Source organism: Ranitomeya variabilis, chromosome 1, assembly GCF_051348905.1.
Source record: "Ranitomeya variabilis isolate aRanVar5 chromosome 1, aRanVar5.hap1, whole genome shotgun sequence".
NCBI lineage: Eukaryota > Metazoa > Chordata > Amphibia > Anura > Dendrobatidae > Ranitomeya > Ranitomeya variabilis.
The window spans coordinates 338319261-338339094 of NC_135232.1; the positions used below are offsets into that span (position 1 = coordinate 338319261).

The 19834-nt window shown below is 45.3% G+C and overlaps 1 protein-coding gene across 1 annotated transcript in view; it reads left to right on the forward strand.

Moving 5' to 3' along the window:
• The window catches only part of REC8 (REC8 meiotic recombination protein), a 217059-nt gene that overhangs the window by 62986 nt on the left and 134239 nt on the right, over positions 1–19834 (forward strand). The window contains exon 7 of the mRNA XM_077299528.1: positions 11094–11167. Coding sequence (XP_077155643.1) covers positions 11094–11167 — 74 coding nt within the window. The remainder of the gene's footprint in view (positions 1–11093; positions 11168–19834) is intronic.

The following is a 19834-nucleotide window of genomic DNA, read 5'->3' on the forward strand; positions in this document are numbered from 1 at the left end:
GCCCCCTCAAGCCAATGACGCCACTCCTCAAAAGCCCACTTCATGGCCAAAAGCTCCCGATTCCCAACATCATAATTCCGCTCGGCGGGCGAAAATTTACGCGAGAAAAAAGCACAAGGTCTCATCACGGAGCAATCGGAACTTCTCTGCGACAAAACCGCCCCAGCTCCGATTTCAGAAGCGTCGACCTCAACCTGAAAAGGAAGAGCAACATCAGGCTGACGCAACACAGGGGCGGAAGAAAAGCGGCGCTTAAGCTCCCGAAAGGCCTCCACAGCAGCAGGGGACCAATCAGCAACATCAGCACCCTTCTTAGTCAAATCAGTCAATGGTTTAACAACATCAGAAAAACCAGCAATAAATCGACGATAAAAGTTAGCAAAGCCCAAAAATTTCTGAAGACTCTTAAGAGAAGAGGGTTGCGTCCAATCACAAATAGCCTGAACCTTGACAGGATCCATCTCGATGGAAGAGGGGGAAAAAATATATCCCAAAAAGGAAATCTTTTGAACCCCAAAAACGCACTTAGAACCCTTCACACACAAGGAATTAGACCGCAAAACCTGAAAAACCCTCCTGACCTGCTGGACATGAGAGTCCCAGTCATCCGAAAAAATCAAAATATCATCCAGATACACAATCATAAATTTATCCAAATAATCACGGAAAATGTCATGCATAAAGGACTGAAAGACTGAAGGGGCATTTGAAAGACCAAAAGGCATCACCAAATACTCAAAGTGGCCCTCGGGCGTATTAAATGCGGTTTTCCACTCATCCCCCTGCTTAATTCGCACCAAATTATACGCCCCACGAAGATCTATCTTAGAGAACCACTTGGCCCCCTTTATGCGAGCAAACAAATCAGTCAGCAGTGGCAACGGATATTGATATTTAACCGTGATTTTATTCAAAAGCCGATAATCAATGCACGGCCTCAAAGAGCCATCTTTCTTAGCCACAAAGAAAAACCGGCTCCTAAGGGAGATGACGAAGGACGAATATGTCCCTTTTCCAAGGACTCCTTTATATATTCTCGCATAGCAGCATGTTCAGGCACAGACAGATTAAATAAACGACCCTTAGGGTATTTACTACCCGGAATCAAATCTATGGCACAATCGCACTCCCGGTGCGGAGGTAATGAACCAAGCTTAGGTTCTTCAAAAACGTCACGATATTCAGTCAAGAATTCAGGAATCTCAGAGGGAATAGATGATAAAATGGAAACCACAGGTACGTCCCCATGCGTCCCCTTACATCCCCAGCTTAACACAGACATAGCTTTCCAGTCAAGGACTGGGTTATGAGATTGCAGCCATGGCAATCCAAGCACCAACACATCATGTAGGTTATACAGCACAAGAAAGCGAATAATCTCCTGGTGATCCGGATTAATCCGCATAGTTACTTGTGTCCAGTATTGTGGTTTATTGCTAGCCAATGGGGTGGAGTCAATCCCCTTCAGGGGTATAGGAGTTTCAAGAGGCTCCAAATCATACCCACAGCGTTTGGCAAAGGACCAATCCATAAGACTCAAAGCGGCGCCAGAGTCGACATAGGCATCCGCGGTAATAGATGATAAAGAACAAATCAGGGTCACAGATAGAATAAACTTAGACTGTAAAGTGCCAATTGAAACAGACTTATCAAGCTTCTTAGTACGCTTAGAGCATGCTGATATAACATGAGTTGAATCACCGCAATAGAAGCACAACCCATTTTTTCGTCTAAAATTCTGCCGTTCACTTCTGGACAGAATTCTATCACATTGCATATTCTCTGGCGTCTTCTCAGTAGACACCGCCAAATGGTGCACAGGTTTGCGCTCCCGCAGACGCCTATCGATCTGGATAGCCATTGTCATGGACTCATTCAGACCCGCAGGCACAGGGAACCCCACCATAACATCCTTAATGGCATCAGAGAGACCCTCTCTGAAATTCGCCGCCAGGGCGCACTCATTCCACTGAGTAAGCACAGCCCATTTACGGAATTTCTGGCAGTATATTTCAGCTTCGTCTTGCCCCTGAGATAGGGACATCAAGGCCTTTTCCGCCTGAAGTTCTAACTGAGGTTCCTCATAAAGCAACCCCAAGGCCAGAAAAAACGCATCCACATTGAGCAACGCAGGATCCCCTGGAGCCAATGCAAAAGCCCAATCCTGAGGGTCGCCCCGGAGCAAAGAAATCACAATCCTGACCTGCTGAGCAGGATCTCCAGCAGAGCGAGATTTCAGGGACAAAAACAACTTGCAATTATTTTTGAAATTTTGAAAGCAAGATCTATTCCCCGAGAAAAATTCAGGCAAAGGAATTCTAGGTTCAGATATAGGAACATGAACAACAAAATCTTGTAAGTTTTGAACTTTCGTGGTGAGATTATTCAAACCTGCAGCTAAACTCTGAATATCCATTTTAAACAGGTGAACACAGAGCCATTCCAGGATTAGAAGGAGAGAGAGAGAGAAAGGCTGCAATATAGGCAGACTTGCAAGAGATTCAATTACAAGCACACTCAGAACTGAGAAAAAAAAAATAAAAATCTTCAGCAGACTTCTCTTTTCTCTCCTTTCTCTGTCAATTAATTTAACCCTTTTAGGCCGGTCAAACTGTTATGGTTCTCAATGGCAAGAGAACATAGCCCAGCAAACATACGAACTAGCTCTTGGAAGGATGGAAACTAAACTGACCATGAACTAAACCTGCCGCACAACTAACAGTAGCCGGGTAGCGTAGCCTGCGTTTTATCCCTAGACGCCCAGCGCCGGCCGGAGGACTAACTAATCCTGGCAGAGGAAAATACCATCCTGAAATTACTTTAAGACTCTAGTATTAACTCATAAAATCAGAGTGGCAATTTCAGATCACAAGAGCTTTCCAGACACAGAAACGAAACCACAGCTGTGAACTGGAACCAAATGCAAAAACAAACAAGGACTAAGTCCAACTTAGCTGGGAGTTGTCTAGCAGCAGGAACATGCACAGAAAGGCTTCTGATTACAATGTTGACCGGCATGGAAGTGACAGAGGAGCAAGGCTAAATAGCGACTCCCACATCCTGATGGAAACAGGTGAACAGAGAGGATGATGCACACCAGTTCAATTCCACCAGTGGCCACCGGGGGAGCCCAAAATCCAATTTCACAACAGGAGACGCTGAATGTCCGGTCTGTTAGGTATGATGAGATCCAGGATAGGGCCAAGTCTGTGATGCCAAGGGATGAGAGGGTCTGTAATAATAGGGAATGGTCCACTGTGTCAAAGGCAGCCGACAGGTCGAGGAGGAGGAGGACAGAGTAGTGTCGCTTGCTCTTGGCGGTTAAGAAGTCATTGGTGACCTTAGTTAGGGCAGTTTCAGTGGAATGGTGTGACCGGATGCCAGATTGTAAGCGGTCAAAGAAGGAGCAAGAAGAGAGATGGGAGGATAGTTCAAGGTAGACGTGTTGTTCCAGTAGTTTGGAGGCATAGAGGAGAAGTGATATAGGGCGATAGCTAGATACAGAGGATGGGTCAAGAGAAGGCTTTTTGAGGATAGGTGTGATGGAGGCATGTTTAAAGCTTGAGGGGAAAACACCAGTTGTTAGTGATAGGTTGAAGAGATGGGTTAGGGTTGGGATGAAGACTGTGGTGAGGTTTGGGATGAAGTGGGATGGGAGCGGGTCAAGTGCACAGGTGGTGAGATGCGATCTTGAGAGTAGAGTGGAGAGTTGATCTTCTGTAATGGTGGAGAAGTTGGTTTTGGAGGTGGAGGGCTGGGAAGTCCTGGGGGTTGTTGACCAAAACTGTCTCTGATGTTATCAATCTTCTGCTTGAAAAATGAGGCAAAGTCTTCAGCTGACATAAGTGGGGAGGGAGGAGGTGCTGGGGGACGGAGGAGAGAATTGAAGGTGTTGAATAACTGTTTAGGGTTGTGAGACAGGGAGGATATGAGAGATGAGAAGTAGGTTTGTTTAGCTGTGGCGAGTGTGGTCTTGAAAGTAGTGAGGGACTGTTTGAATGCGATTAAGTGGTCATTGGAGTGGGATCTTTTCCATCTGCGCTCAGCAGCCCTGGAAGCTCGCCTCAGTTCTTTGGTCAGGCTGGTGTGCCAGGGCTGTCTGTTGATTTTGCGAGCTTTGGTATGTGTAAGTGGGGCAGCAGATTCCAAAGCTACAGCTATTGTGGTGTTATATAGAGCGGCAGTGTCATCCGCGTTATGTAAGGAACTTATATCTGTGAGAGGGAGGAGGGATTCAGAGAATGAATGTAGGTCAAGATGTTTAAGATTTCTGCGAGGGTGTGAAAGTTTGTGGGGTGGGGATTGTAGACATGGAGTGGAGAGGGAAGAGAATGTGAGAAGGTTGTGGTCAGAGAGAGGAAGAGGTGAGTTAGAGAGGTTAGATAGAGAGCAGAGGCGGGTGAAGATGAGGTCCAATGTGTGACCATCTTTGTGGGTGGCTGTAGAAGACCACTGAGGCCGAAGGAGGAAGTCAGAGATAGAAGTTTAATGGCAGCTGAGAGGGAAGTGTCAATGGGGATGTTGAAGTCACCCATGATGATAGTGGGGATGTCCGTGGAAAGGAAATGAAGTAGCCAGGTGGTGAAGTGGTCAAAGAAGGTGGTGGCTGGCCCTGGGGGGCGGTAAATGACAGCTAGTTGGAGGTTGGAGGGGGAGTAGATGCCTACAGAGTGCACCTCAAAGGAAGGGAGGGTGACAGAGGGTGGCAGTGGGATTGGGGTGAAGGAGCAGTTATCTGACAGGAGAAAACCAACTCCTCCGCCATGTTTGCTGCTGGGGCGGGGTGTGTGAGAAAGGTGGAAGCCACCGTAAGAGAGTGCAGCAGGGGAGGCTGTGTCAGAAGGGGTGAGCCAGGTTTCGGTGATGGCGAGGAAGGAAAGTTTGGTAGTAACAAAAGATCATGGATGTAGGAAAGCTTGTTGCAGACAGAGCGAGCATTCCACAGAGCTCCTGTTAGTGGGACTGGGGAAGCGGGGGCTGGGTGAATGGGTATAAGGTTAGAGAGGTTACGGAAGTTTGTGATAGAGCGTGGATGGGAGGTAGAAATGACTGTGGGAATGTGGTGAGGAGGACCAGGATTTGGAGAGATATCACCAGCAGTGAGAAGAAGCAGAGAAAGTATTAGCAGGTGGGAGCAGGAGAGGGCATGAGGGGGCTGTCTGTGCTTGGAGACAGAGGATTGTATGTTAAGGAACAGTTCTGAGGAGGAGGTGAGATGGATGGGGAGGATTGAAGCAGAGATAAACAGTTCCTTACTTGGTGTAGGGATTAGGGGAGGTAGCATAAAGTGAAGGATTATAGGGGTGAGAGTGAAAACAAGCAGAAACATTGTTTACAGTGACTGGCCAAGTTACCTTCAGTTCCCTTCAGGTTCCATTCAGGTTTTAATTCTACTGTAATCTTCACACTTCTAGGACACACTTAGAGGAATCACACTGCAGACTGAAGTCTATGCAGACTTGAGCTATGCAATATATGTACAACTAAGTGCAGTCAGGTGTGAAGCAGAGAGGAGTGGTCTCTTCTCATCATGGTCAGAGAATTAAGAGTGGACCAGATGCATACAATCAAGCCAGAGTAAACAATGTCATAAATAACACAGGGTGGGGTAAAGCTGGGTTTAGCTGAAAGGCATACCATGTGGATGCTAGGAGCAGAGGAAAGTCTGTGTGCAAAGCTGGGTGATGTACTATGTGCACTTCATAGACAGACAGCAGGAGAGGAGGACAGCTGGGTGGATGAACATACCATGTGGATGCTAGGAGCAGAGGAAAGTCTGTGTGCAAAGCTGGGTGATGTACTATGTGCACTTCATAGACAGACAGCATTTTTTTGTGTGAAAAATGTATTTTTTTTTTTATGACTCAACATAATAAACTTCTATGAAGCACCTGGGGGTTCATGGTGTTCACCACACATCTAGATAAGTTCCTTGAGGTGACTATTTCCAAAATGGTGTCACTTGTGAGCAGTTTCCACTGTTTAGGCACATCAAGGGCTCTCCAAACGTGACATGTTTCCCCTAATGACTTTTAATTTTACATTAAAAAAGTCACATGGCGCTCCTTCCCTTCCAAGCTCTGCTGTTCGCGAAAACAGTTGTGTTCCCCTACATATGGAGTATTGGCTTACTCAGGAGAAACTGCACAACATTTTTATCATGTTAGCCTTGTGAAAATAAAAAAAATTGAGTCTAAAGTAAAATCTTTTTAAAGTGTTAGTTTTCTTCCACATTCCATTAATTCCTATGAATGGTGTCACTTTTGGGTATCATATAGACCCCTCAAAGTCTCTTCAAATGTGATGTGGTTCCTAAAAAAATGGTTTTGTAAATGTTGTTGGAAAAATAAGAAATTGCTGGTAAATTTTTAATCCGTATAACTTCCTTACAATAATTTTTTTTTAAATTGTGCTGATGTAAAGTAGACATGTGGGAAATGTTATTTATATCTCTGGTTTAACCTCTTCACCTCGAAACCTGTTTTCACGTTCCTGACCGGGCCATTTTTTTCAATTCTGACCACTGTCACTTTATGAGGTCATAACTCTGGAAGGCTTCAATGGATCCCACTGATTCTGAGATTGTTTTTTGTGACATATTGTGCTTCATGATAGTGGTAAAATTTCTTTGATATGGCTTGCATTTATTTGTGAAAAAATCCGAAATTTGGCGAAAATTTTGAACATTTTGCAATTTTCAAACTTTTAATTTTTATGCTCTTAAATCAGAGAGATATGTCACACAAAATAGTTAATAAATAACATTTCCCGCATGTCTACTTTACATCAGCACAATTTTGGAAACATATTGTTTTTTGTTAGGAAGTTATCAGGGTTAAAAGTTGACCAGAGATTTCTCATTTTTACAACAAAATTTACAAAACAATTTTTTTTAGGGACCACATGACATTTGAAGGGAATTTTGTGGGGGGGGGCTATATGAAAGAAAATACACAAAAATGACACCATTCTAAAAACTGCACCCCTTAAGGTGCTCAAAACCACATTCAAGAAGTTTATTAACCCTTCAGGTGCTTCACCGGAATTTGTGGAATGTGGAAGGAAAAAATAAACTTATAACTTTTTTTCACAAAAGTTTTCCTTTAGACCCTAGGTTTTTTTTTTCATTAGGTTAGCTGGAGAAACTGAGCAGTACAATTTGTTGAGCAATTTCTCAAGAGCATGCCAATACCCCATATGTGGGGTAAAACCATTGTTTGGGTGCACGACAGGGCTTGGAAGGGAAGGAGCGAGCTTTGACTTTTTGAATGTAAAATTTGCTGGAATAATTAGTGGACGCCATGTCGTGTTTGGAGAGCCCCTGTGTGCCTAAACAGTGGAAATCCCCTACAAGTTACACCATTTTGGAAAATAGACCCCTCAAGGAACTTCTCTAGATGTGTTTTGAGCACCGTGAACCCCCAGGTGCTTCACAGAAGTTTATAACGTTGAACCGTGATAATAAAAAAAAATACCATTTTTCCCACAAAAATGTTTTTTAGCCCCAAATTTTGTATTTTTACAAGGGTAACAGGAGAAAAGGACATCAAAACTTGTCTTGCAATTTCTCCTGTGTTCACCTATACCCCATATGTGGTTGAAAACTACTTTTGAGGCACAGTGCAAAGCTCAGAAGGGAAGGAGCGCCATATTACTGTGCAGATTTTGCTGCACTTGTTTGAGGGTGCCATGTTACATTGGCAGAGCCCCTGAGGTGCCAGAACAGCAGAACCCCCCATAAGTGACCCCATTTTAGAAACTAATCCTAAAGAAGTCATCTAGGGGTGCAGTGATTATATTGACACCACAGGTGTGTCAAAGACTTTTAAGCCATTGGGCAGTGAGGAAAAATATAATTTACATTTTTAACGCCAAAATTGTGTGTTAGCATCAGGCTTTACATTTTCATACTGGGAAATGGGTAAAAATGGCACCAAAATGTATCCACAATTTCTACTGAATGTAGAAATACCCCATATGTGAATGTAGAGTATTGCTTAGCCATACGGAGAGACTCGGGAGGGACGGAGTGCCATTTGCCTCCTGGAGAGCAGATTTTCCTAGAATAGTTTGCGGACTCTGTAAGGAGGTAGACCAGGCTGCAAGTACCTGTATTGAGCCAGGTCCGGAACTGCTGAGGGGCGCAGTTATAAGTGAAAGAGCGGGCAGCATCGGGTAGTTTCCTGCCGGCGGTGACAGAGGCAAGGTGTGTGCACAAGCGGGCTCCAAGGGGTGCGCAGCCAGGCCCAATGATACGCAGCTGAGCCAATGCCGGGACAGTGCCGAAGCCCACCGCAGAAATAAGGAAAGAGCCAGGAGGCCTATTCGGTTAAGCGCCACGCGCCAGCCTAAGAGCCAGAACCGTGGTCTGCAGTACCCTGCTGCAGAAGCAGAACTCCAGTAGTTGTCGGCGCTTCAGTCTTAGCAGGTACAAGCAGCGCGCAGCATAGACAGAAAAGTGCATCGCGCCCAGCAGCTGGCAGAGATCGAGGTTTGTTTGAAGGACCCCACTGGAACAGCATTGCGGCAGCCGTTGTTGGCGTCATCGCCTGCTCCGTAACTGCCACGGACTGGAAGATGATTGACAGGCTAAGTTGATCTAACCCGAACTGGCACTATCTATTCCCTTGTTTTCATTGGCTCTGCACATCTTTTTGCATCTGAACAGTTTTTGTTCTCCCTTTAACTGTTTGCCTCCCTGCGTGAAGTATTCCCCTGTTAAGTAAACTTGTTAACCCTTGCTCTACCTTCTGTCCGTCACTGCATCTTGCAACCTGCTTACAACTCTATATACAGAGCTCCTAAGTGCTGGAAAAGCAGAATCCCCCCTCACGCGGCCCCATTTTGGAAATTATACCCCTTTGGGAATTTATCTACAAATGTAGTGACGATTTTGACTTCATGGGTGTTTTCCAGAAACAAGTAGTAGTGGATGTTGCTGAGTGAAAATTGCATTGTAGTGACCAGTACGCTGTAGCGACCATTACAATGCAGTCACCAGTATGTTATGCCCAGCTCATGCTTCTAGAGACACGTACCCGTATATTAGGCGAGCTTTAATCACTACAGAAATGTCAAACATGTGGGCGCTATACGTGGTTTAGACACACTGGAGCTCAGACGGGAGAGGGGCATTTGGATTTGAGAGTGCAGAATTTGCTGAAGTTCTTTTGGATAGTGAGGAACCATTTCACTTTTCCAGAGCCTTTGTGCTACCAGTAACGTGGAAGACCTGAGTGAGGACTTGCTTTTTTTGTGGATTGAGTTGAAGCTTTTATTGGTAACATTTTACATAACGTTTGGGATCACATTTATCCGGCGCTCTAGGCTAAGCACCTACTTTGTGATTTCCATCTAAATCTCTGAGTAACGTGATTCAGATGAAACCCCCGAGGGATCCATTCGCTATAATGAGGCAGCAGAGTTACTCTGGACTCCGTCTGGCCCGTTCACTGTTGTCCTTTTCAGAAGTGCACAAAACTGTGGCCGACGGCACTTTTATACAATCCTAAAAAGACTGACACCGCCGTATTACAGGTCCTATGGCCCCCACAGTGCCTCCATCTGCCTCATTATAGGGAATCTTCCGCCGGGGGTTCCGTCTAAATCACGTATTCCAGAGATTTACACGGAAACCCCAAAGTAAGCACTCAGCGCAGAGCACAGGATAAATGTGCACCGAGCCTTACTTTACTGCGATCTTTGGGGGCAGAATGAAAAAAATCAACAGTATGTGAAGAATTGGTTTTATTTCTTTTCTAAGCTGTTCCTCGTGCGGTATAAGTGATTAGGGGACTTTATTCTTCAGATCTGTGCGATTACAGCGATACCAGATTTATATTGGGTTTTAAAGGATGCTTTTTATTGCAAAAACTAATTTTTTCATATTTCAGCTGACAGTCATGTGATGCTTGTTTTTTGCGGGACGAGTTAACTTTTTTATTGGTACCATTTTAGGGCACATGACATTTTTTTATCATTTTCTATTCCGATTTTTGGGAGACAGCTTTTTTTAATTTATTTTTTTATATCGTTCCGAATGTGGTAAAATTGGTAAGGCAGCTTTATTCTTAAGTTCAGTATGATTACAGTGATAGCCCATTTATTTCTTTTTATGTTTTGATGCTTTTACACAATAAAAACTATTTTATAGAAAAAATATATATTTTTGCATCGCTTTATTCTGACATCTATAACGTTTTATTTTTCTGCTGATGGAGCTGTTTGACGGTTTGTTTTTTGTGGGACAAGATGATGTTTTCCGCGGTACCATTTTTATTTACATTTGTCTTTTTGATCTTGTTTTATTGCACTTTTTGTTCAGTGGTATGATGATAAAGCATAGTTTTTTGCCCTTTTTTATGGTTTTCACTGGAGGGGTTAACTAGTTGGACAGTTTTATAGCGCGGGTCGTTACGGACATGACGACACCAATTATGTGTACTTTTATTGTTTGTTTGTTTTTTACATAAATAAATGTATTTATTGGAAAAATATTTGTTTGTTTTTGTGTTCTTTATTTGGGGATTTAAAAAAAAAAAAAAACTTAATATTTTTTTAACTTTTTTACATTGTCCCAGGATGGGACATCACTGTACAGTATCAGATCGCTGATCTGATGCTCTGCAATGCTTCTGCACTGAAGGGCATCAGACCAACAGGCATCTGAGCAGGCACTGAGACGCCACCTTCCCTGAAGGATGCTGCGGCCATCTTGTGGCCGGTGGTCTCCATTGAGACCATCAGGACAACGTGAACCCATTCCCTGCACGATGCTCCTCGATGCTGCTGTCACTACTGACAGCGGCATCAGTGGGTGTTGCTTTGGGGTGTCAGCTCTCACATAGAGCTGAAACCTGCCAGCGCTCAGCGTGAGGTCGCGCGACCGTGCCGCTGTACATATATTGCCGTTTGCAGGAACTCAGCTCCCGCAGAACAGTATATGTATGGTGCATATTGGGAAGGGGTTAAGGACACCTGTGATGATTTGTACTAGGACAGGATTAAAATAGTGCTGCATCCTGGGAATTCTATTATTTAATATATCAATTAATTTATTAAGGAAATTATGACCCCGTTTATCCATTTTCTAGACACTACTCATGTGACGTCTCCAGAGATGATAACAATGAAAGAAGTGGAGCCTGCTCTTCTGCCATCAGTAGAGGTGACTGCAGTGAACATATGCAATTAGACATAAAGTAAATTAAAAATAATTATACAGTATCAGGCACAAGAAAATAATTTCACCAACTACTGACACTAAGCTAACAGCAGGTTAGATTAATGTAATTTAAGAGGTAGACATCGATCTGGGATGCTCATATCTGTATCTACCTAATTTTCCCCCATTTCTTTCCCTTCTCTAGGCTTGGAAACAGAGCAGTACAAGATACTCTGTCACACTACTACAGATAGAGCAGTGCTAAATTAATCTCATTGAGCACCTCTTATTTTGTCTGGCAGGACCAGATCAGTTTTGCAGCTTTTTAAGCAGTTGGTCCTTGCCTCTTCTCCTTTCCGCTCATTCTCCAAAGCATGGAGTCTGGCATGGAATGAAGATAGAAATCAGCCATCATTCCAAACCTAAAGGGATTGTCCACTTCTAGGACCACCCCTTCTCAATGAAAACACTTATACTCACCTCTCATGTCAGCGCAGTTCGAGCGTTGTCAGTACTCACTATCCCAGGGATCTTGTTAAGTTGTTAAGTCACGCAAGCCCTGTCCACACCTTGGGACATATATGTAGTCAAGAGGAAGTCAGAGTTGCGGTTGCTCTCTCACCTCCTCTGCCAACATACAGCAGCCTGGTCATCTCAGCACCTGGTGTCGAATAGTTCTTCAGGCCCTGGTAGGCCCTTCTTGACTCAGGAACTAACAATTATATTCCATCAGCATACGTCTCCTATTGCTGGTACCTATTTTTTTCTCTATTGCTCTCACATTCTCCCTCTCCTCTTATGTTTCATTTTAGAGATCAGCACTCACACCAGTTAGGCTACCCAGCCTAAAGTTACCTATTTTTGACTAGGCCATAGCCTGCTGGGGACCCCAGGGGTAATTCTGGGAAGGTGCATGTTTTGCTGTAACTGTTAACTTGTTATATTTGATAGGATTCACTGCCACACTTCATTTCGGCATGACTTTAGGTGCAACCATTGAGGCTGTTACATTTATGGAAACATGATAGTTGATGTCTGGTACTTCTCATTGCTGTGAAATTATTTTATGCTATGTACTTCCATTGCTCTGCAGTTATTTCTCATGTTAATTTAATGTTTTCAAATGTGAGGTACTAGTCTACTTTGTAAAATGTGTTATATGACTTTCGGTCACGACACAGCATTTAATCTTAATTATCCAGGCTAATTCCGTAGGCCACGGGACATACGCTATTATCGTTATGTTCACTTTTGAGGTTGTGTTTTTCTTTGGTTGGTTAAAAAACATATACTATTGTTCACATGAGAGTTTAACGTTGACTTTTGAGTTGATAATCAGAAAAAACTTGGCACTCAAGAAGAATTTTGGTGTAAAGAAAAAGAGCCTTTAATGTGCATCCACAAAGATATATGGAGCGCCCCCACGTTAAGGGTAATGGGGTACTCGGCACCGGGTCCTTTGGTTTGGGGAATGTCACGGTGGCCCGACCCGGTCCGTGACCCTTTGAGGGGCGCCCAATAAAAGGGATAGTTTGTACGGTGTTCATGACGCCACATGTGGTATTCGGTCAGAGTGACCGACACTGCTTAGGGGTCCGCTGGGGTGATGGTATGGCAGCTAGATGGTATGCCTTCCCACAGGTGAAGTGTATTCCCAGGGCTTCCCAGAAGTATGGGTGGTGATGGTGGACGATTTAAGGCACGGTGAATAACGAGGACACAAGGTTGCAGTCTCTTTACCTTTTACTGGAAGCTTCAGCATCCACAGTCCAGGGTACAGACCACAGGGTAGGTAGAGTCCGGCCGGTCCGAAGGCAAATCCAGAGTCCCCTTATCCAGGTGGAAATCAGTAGCCTTCCTACTAGCGCCTGTGTGTTGTAGTACCTCCCTGCTGAGCAACTCGGTAAGGTCCTCACAACTCTCGTGGATGTTCTAGATGTTGTTTCTTCCTCTCTGTCCCCCAGATGGTATGGATAGGACAAACCCGTATGACTGGGATGGCCTGAGGCTTGTTTATAGGGACCCTAGAGACGCCCCGACCCCCACAATTTGCCACCGTGTCTTCTTAGGTATTAAGGTCGGGCAGCCAACTTGGAATTGACTGTCCTGCCGGTCTCTGAAGTAATGCGTAGAGTCAATTACTCCCTCGGTGTTCCAGCCACCGGCTACGCGCCTCAGAAGGAGGCTGCCTGCCTCGGGGCAGAACTCCTCCCGGTGTTTTCTCCTAGTGCCGTGATCTTGTTTCTCACTCTTTACAACACAGTCCTCTTCGTGTCCTTTCTTAGGATGCTGCCGCACGTGGGGCAGGCGCAGCTCCGTAGCTTTCTATCCCGCTAGGCCTCTGTCAGGATCCCACCCCTGATAGGGACCCTCTGTCTGCAGCTCAGATGTTCCTCCTTCTCCCCCTGTCTGCCAGACAGGTCCTCTCTGGGTCAAACCCAGGTAGCGTCTCTCTAACTTCCTATCCAAACCACCAGTTTTACCCTTCTGTGAGGAGTGCCCTACTAGATAGGAGCATGGCTCCCCCTGGTGGATTGGAGTGTGAAGTGTGGTGTATGTTTGGTGATACCTGGAAGGATGGACTCCTTTATTACCTGCAGACGTAATATCACTCCCCCTGGTGGAAGAATGACATTACTGCAACGACCAGGACTCTGGGGCGCTGCATATAAGTTTGAACGTTTTCGGTCCACATCGGACCTTCATCAGAACAATTCTACTGGTATAGTAGGTAAAGCGTGTATGGGGTCAGTGTTGGTTCCAACTGGATTATTCCACGTGGATGTCAGCGCACATGGAATGCGGCGGAAGTCGCTCAGAGAGACTCGTCTCTGAGCGACTTCCGCCGCATTCCACGTGCGCTGACATCCACAGGATATCCCATTGCATCCAGGCCAGTTGAACAATCCAGTTGGAACCAACACTGACCCCATACACGCTTTACCTACTATACCAGTAAAATTGTTCCGATGAAGGTTCGGATGTGGACCGAAAACGTTCAAACTTATATCTTTGTGGATGCACATTAAAGGATCTTCTTTACACCCAAACTCTTCTTTAGTGCCAAGTTTTTTCTGATTTTGGATTCCTGGGCTGGATACCCTACTTGAGCACCTATACTGATTATTAGTACGAGTGCCGTGTTGCTTCTTTTTCATTGACTTTTGAGTTGATGTTTGTTGTAACTTATTGTCTGTTATCTTGACAGAGACGCAAAGTAATTGTTAATATGTTGATTACACATTGTACCAGCAGAGATAGTTTTTTGACCTGCAAAACAGAAGGACAAACTATGCAGATCGATTACATACTCAAACAATAAGAGCTAAACTCATCCCACCTACCCCCTGACCTGTGGATGATGACCAGAGCCACAAAAATGAGTATAAAAAGGGATTTCCTATCCTTCTGAAAGGATCAGAGACTCTACAAAACCACAGCCAGGAACACTCTACAGAACAGCAGTCAGGACATCATGGCTCCATCATGAGGAACACAGATTTTACATTCTACAGGATGCAAGCTTAGAGGATCACAGGCTCAGCTGAAAGAATATATATCTACTCCATTGACCATCACTGAACCCATGGATACATTTGGGGAAGCCAGGATTGGGACCCATCGGTTACCTGGGTTCATGGAGACGTCCGGAGAAGCCAGGTTGTGGCAATCTGGTCACCTAGTCATGTGGCTCAATGGACTGTCAGCTTCCAAAGCTTGTTGTTACCTCCTCTGTGGGTATGACAGGTGGAGTAGTTGGCCCTGGAAGCCCCGGAGTCACAGTTGCTATATTCCCGGGGAGTGAGCGTAAGGGTGAGACTTTTGCACCATTTTAGGTATTTTCCAAGACTGTTGTAGATGTTATTGTTTGTTTTGTGGTTCAATAAAGTATTGCTACACTGTTTTACCCCTCACCCTGTATTCTCTGAGTAGTACTATGCCAACGATAAAAGGAGAACCGGCATTCAGTGGGCTGATTCCTGGTCAATGTAGCCTCAAGCCAGTGGACGAGAGCACCCACTGACTCCCTGTGTCCCCACGCCTTCCTTTCTTTGCTCTTTTTTTACCATTAAAATTGCACCTTATTTGTAATATTCAATAATTTATATATGCTCACATGACTATATGGTCTGCATGTTCCTGGTACTCATTGACATATTAATATATACTACAGGCAGGGCCGTATTTAGAGTTTCTGCTGCCCTAGGCACTTTTCGTGCTGCCTCCCCCACTGGTCAGTATGACTAATGCAGACACTGTCGGCAGTGACTTGGGCTACTTTCACATCAGCGATTTTTACCATTCGTGGCCGATCCGGCAGTTTTTCTGCATCTGCCACGTAACGCATCACTTACGGCAACACTGCGTTCGGTCTCATTCATTCCCTGTGGGACTTGCGGACATGTGCCGCACTTGCAGTTTTGCTGCGATCCGATAAATGCGGTACTTGCAGCAACGGAAAAAAACGCTGCTAGCAGTGTTTTTTTGTCTCATCGTAAGTGTAAAACCGCAAGTGCTGCACATGTTTGCAAGTCCCATAGGGAATCGGTAAGGGGTCCAAATCTATGTATATGCCCATGTAGCTCTTTCAAAGACAATTCCAGCAATATTTTTACATGTTCAGTCCATTCATCTGAAATCAGTTTGCATACATATGCAAATGAGGGAGTAGATCTGTTACTCCAGCTCTATACCCCCTCAGTGCTGTATTATATAGTATATAACACAGCCACGTAGTATATAAGAGCCACGTAGTATATAGCACAGCTCATGCAGTGTATAACACAGCCCACGCAGTGTATAACACAGCCCACGCAGTGTATAACACAGCCCACGCAGTGTATAACACGGCCCACGCAGTGTATAACACGGCCCACGCAGTGTATAACACGGCCCACGCAGTGTATAACACAGCCCACGCAGTGTATAACACAGCCCACGCAGTGTATAACACAGCCCACGCAGTGTATAACAGCCCACGTAATATATAGCAGTATAGGCACCATATCCCTGTTAAAAAAAGAATTAAAATAAAAAAGTTATATACTCACCCTCCGGTGTCCACCAAAGCTGTCCCGATGCGCGTGATGCTGCCGCCAGCTTCTGTTCCCAGTGATGCATTGCGAAATTACCCAGATGACTTGGTCATCTGGGTAATTTTGCAATGCATCACTGGGAACGGAAGCTGGCGGCAGCATCGTGCGCATCGGTGGACAGCGGAAGGTGAGAATAGCACAATTTTTAAATTTTTTACTTATTTTTAACATTATATCTTTTTATTATTGACGCTGCATAGGCAGCATCAATAGTAAAAAGTTGGTCCGGGATGGGGCGACACACTGGCACTGACAGCTCCGCACATACGTACAGCTCCACACAGACACACACATACATACAGCTCCGCACACACACACACAGCCCCACACACACATACAGCTCTGCGCACACACACATACAGCTCCGCTCCTTGCACACACACATACAGCCCCAGACACATACAGCACCGCACAGACACACACAGCACCGCACAGACACACACATACAGCTCCACACACACAGCTGCGCTGCTTGCACACACACACATACAGCCCCACATACATACAGCACCGCACAGACACACAGCCAGCTCCGCTGCCAGCCAACACACACATAAAGCTCTGCTGCCCGCACACACACACATACAGCTCCGCTGCCCGCACACACATACAGCACCACACACACATACAGCACCGCACACACACATACATACAGCTCCGCACACACAGACACACACATACAGCTCCGCACACAGAGCTCCGCACACACAGAGCTCCGCACACACAGACAGCTCTGTGCACACAGAGCTCCGCACACAGACACACACATACAGCTCCGCACACACAGAGCTCCGCACACACACACACACACACACATAGAGCACCGCACAGACACACATACATACAGCTCCGCACACACAGACACACATACAGCTCCGCACACACAGAGCTCCGCACACACAGAGCTCCGCACACACACACACACACACACATACAGCACCGCACACACACATACATACAGCTCCGCACACACAGACACACACATACAGCTCCGCACACAGAGCTCCGCACACACAGAGCTCCGCACACACACACACACATACAGCACCGCACACACACATACATACAGCTCCGCACACACACAGACACACACATACAGCTCCGCACACACAGAGCTCCGCACACACAGTGCTCCGCACACACAGACAGCTCTGCGCACCGAGAGCTCCGCACACACAGACAGCTCTGCGCACACAGAGCTCCGCACACACAGACAGCTCCGCGCACACAGAGCTCCGCACACACAGACAGCTCCGCACACACAGAGCTACACACACACACACATACAGCTCTGCACACCAGCAGTGGCAATGTTTGCTCCCAGGACCCTGATAGAGTGAGTGGGGGTGTATTATACCCCACCCCCACCACTCACTCTCTGGGTCCGTCTGCCGGGAGGAAAGATCAAACAGATATCATACATTCAGGGCTGCTGTGTTTGCACGGCTCCTCCAGCCTCAGGCACTGCAGGAAGAAATGAGGCTGAGGAGGAATGTGAGGGAAGAAGTGAGCACCGTGAGGTGAGTCACAGACAGCCGTGCAGCAGGCAGCGCGCGGGCAGGAGCAAGGAGGGAGATCGTTACAGACAGAGTCACAGAGACAGTACACTACTTACTGTGCATGTACTGCTCTACTGTCTGCGAGTCCTCCAGCTCCTGGCCAGCAATGTGCGAGTCACAGGGTCGGCACACAGGGCGCCGCCGCTCCACCTCAGCAGTCACATTCCGGCCGGCACCACCAGTGAGGCTGTGAGCATGGGGTCAGTGAGGTCACTGTGAGGGGGAGTAGGGAGAGTCGGCACCAGCACCACGTGTTCTGGCTGCCGCTCTGCCGCCCCCTGTCTTCAGGAAGGGACCCACAGAACTAGTATTAAAAAAAAAAAAAAAACGAAAAAAAAAAAAAATACACTTGCTCAGGTGCCGCCTCCCCGCCCTAGGCACGTGCCCTCAAGTGCCTAGTGGCAAATACGGCCCTGACTACAGGTGCTTCTCACAAAATTAGAATATCATCAAAAAGTGAATTTCAGTTCTTCAATACAAAGAGTCACACTTCTATATTATATAGAGTCATTACAAACAGTTATCTATTTGAAGTGAATTTTTAGGTAATTCTTTTAATTTACTGAGATAATGACTTTTGGGTTTTCATTGGCTGTAAGCCATAATCATCAACATTAACAGAAATAAACACTTGAAACAGATCATTGTGTTTGTAATGACTCTATATAATACATGAGTTTCACTTTTTGTATAAGGTACCAGAGGCAAATCCCCTACACTTTGCTTTCACAATTGGGACCTAAATGCTCCAACCAAGGCCACAGGACACTTGGGTTTTGGTCTTTTCGCCAATTTTCCCTAAACAGTCAAGAAAAGTCACCAGCACCTCAAGAAAAGAGAAAGCCATCTTTCAAGCCAATTCCATACCAACTAAGTCTAGGACCAACAAGTCATCTGCACGATGGAGCAGTCATCTTCTAGTTTTCCGTGACATAATGACTTTCTGCAGTCGATGACACTTGGGTCAAAAATGTCTTCTCATCTGGATACAACATAGCAAAAAACTGCTGACAGATTCCCCTTTAATACATTTTTCTGTGTAATCTGAGGACTGCATTATGTAGTGGCTGAGATACAGATTTTAGGGATGTGTCTGTCACTGTTTAAGTTGTGTGCTGTTGTTTCCATACACTGCAGGTTTTTCACCAGGAGTTTATCACTGCTCAGACCACAGTGCACGCAAGCCCTGGTATGACCATGCCCTCTCCTCTTATAAGCAGCTCACTTCGAATAGACAATAATGCTGTGGTGTGGGTGGGATCAGTTTTTAGTTGCTACATCTAAACTCTGATTGTGTCACAACTGCTGCACCCAGTAAGCCAAGTGATACATTATTGCAACCAGGGTCTGTTTTTCTACATTATGCTGCTCTCAGATGAGATGTTAAAAACCTGGTGACAGATTCCCTTCACCCCCACAATATTTTTTTTTTCAGATCACAACCCGTTCTCCCTCAATGGCTTTTTGTTTTTCTCAAATCATCTCTCCCTCACTCATGGGTCAGTGTACCCATCCCTCTTCAGGAAAGATTCACATGTTTTTATTTTAAACTTATTTATATGATAGTTCACAAGAAAAGAAAGATCGGTTTGTCAGGCCCCTCCTTGACCTAAATTGTCTCAACAATCATGTCTGGCTGTGGAAGTTCAGGATTGAGTCCCTGTTCTCAGAGATAACTTCCATGGAACATGACAGGTGTTCTGAATGTCCAATGTAGACAAGAACCTATCTACACATCCCCATTTTTGCCCCCTCACCAGGGGTTCTTTCACTTTGTAATTCACAACTCTCATTTTCAGTTCATCGCTCTTTAGCTTGGTCTGGCCATACATCTATGATATTATGTCCTATTACTTTTCAGCCTGTAGAAATGGTGGTACTCTGTAAAAGTCCTTGTAATTCCTAAATGTTTAATATAATTTTTTTTTTAATAAAATTGAATGTCTCTACATTTCACTCACATCATGATGGCTTCGTGTCAGATCCATTGTACTGGTGTACTGAAAAGTTTACTA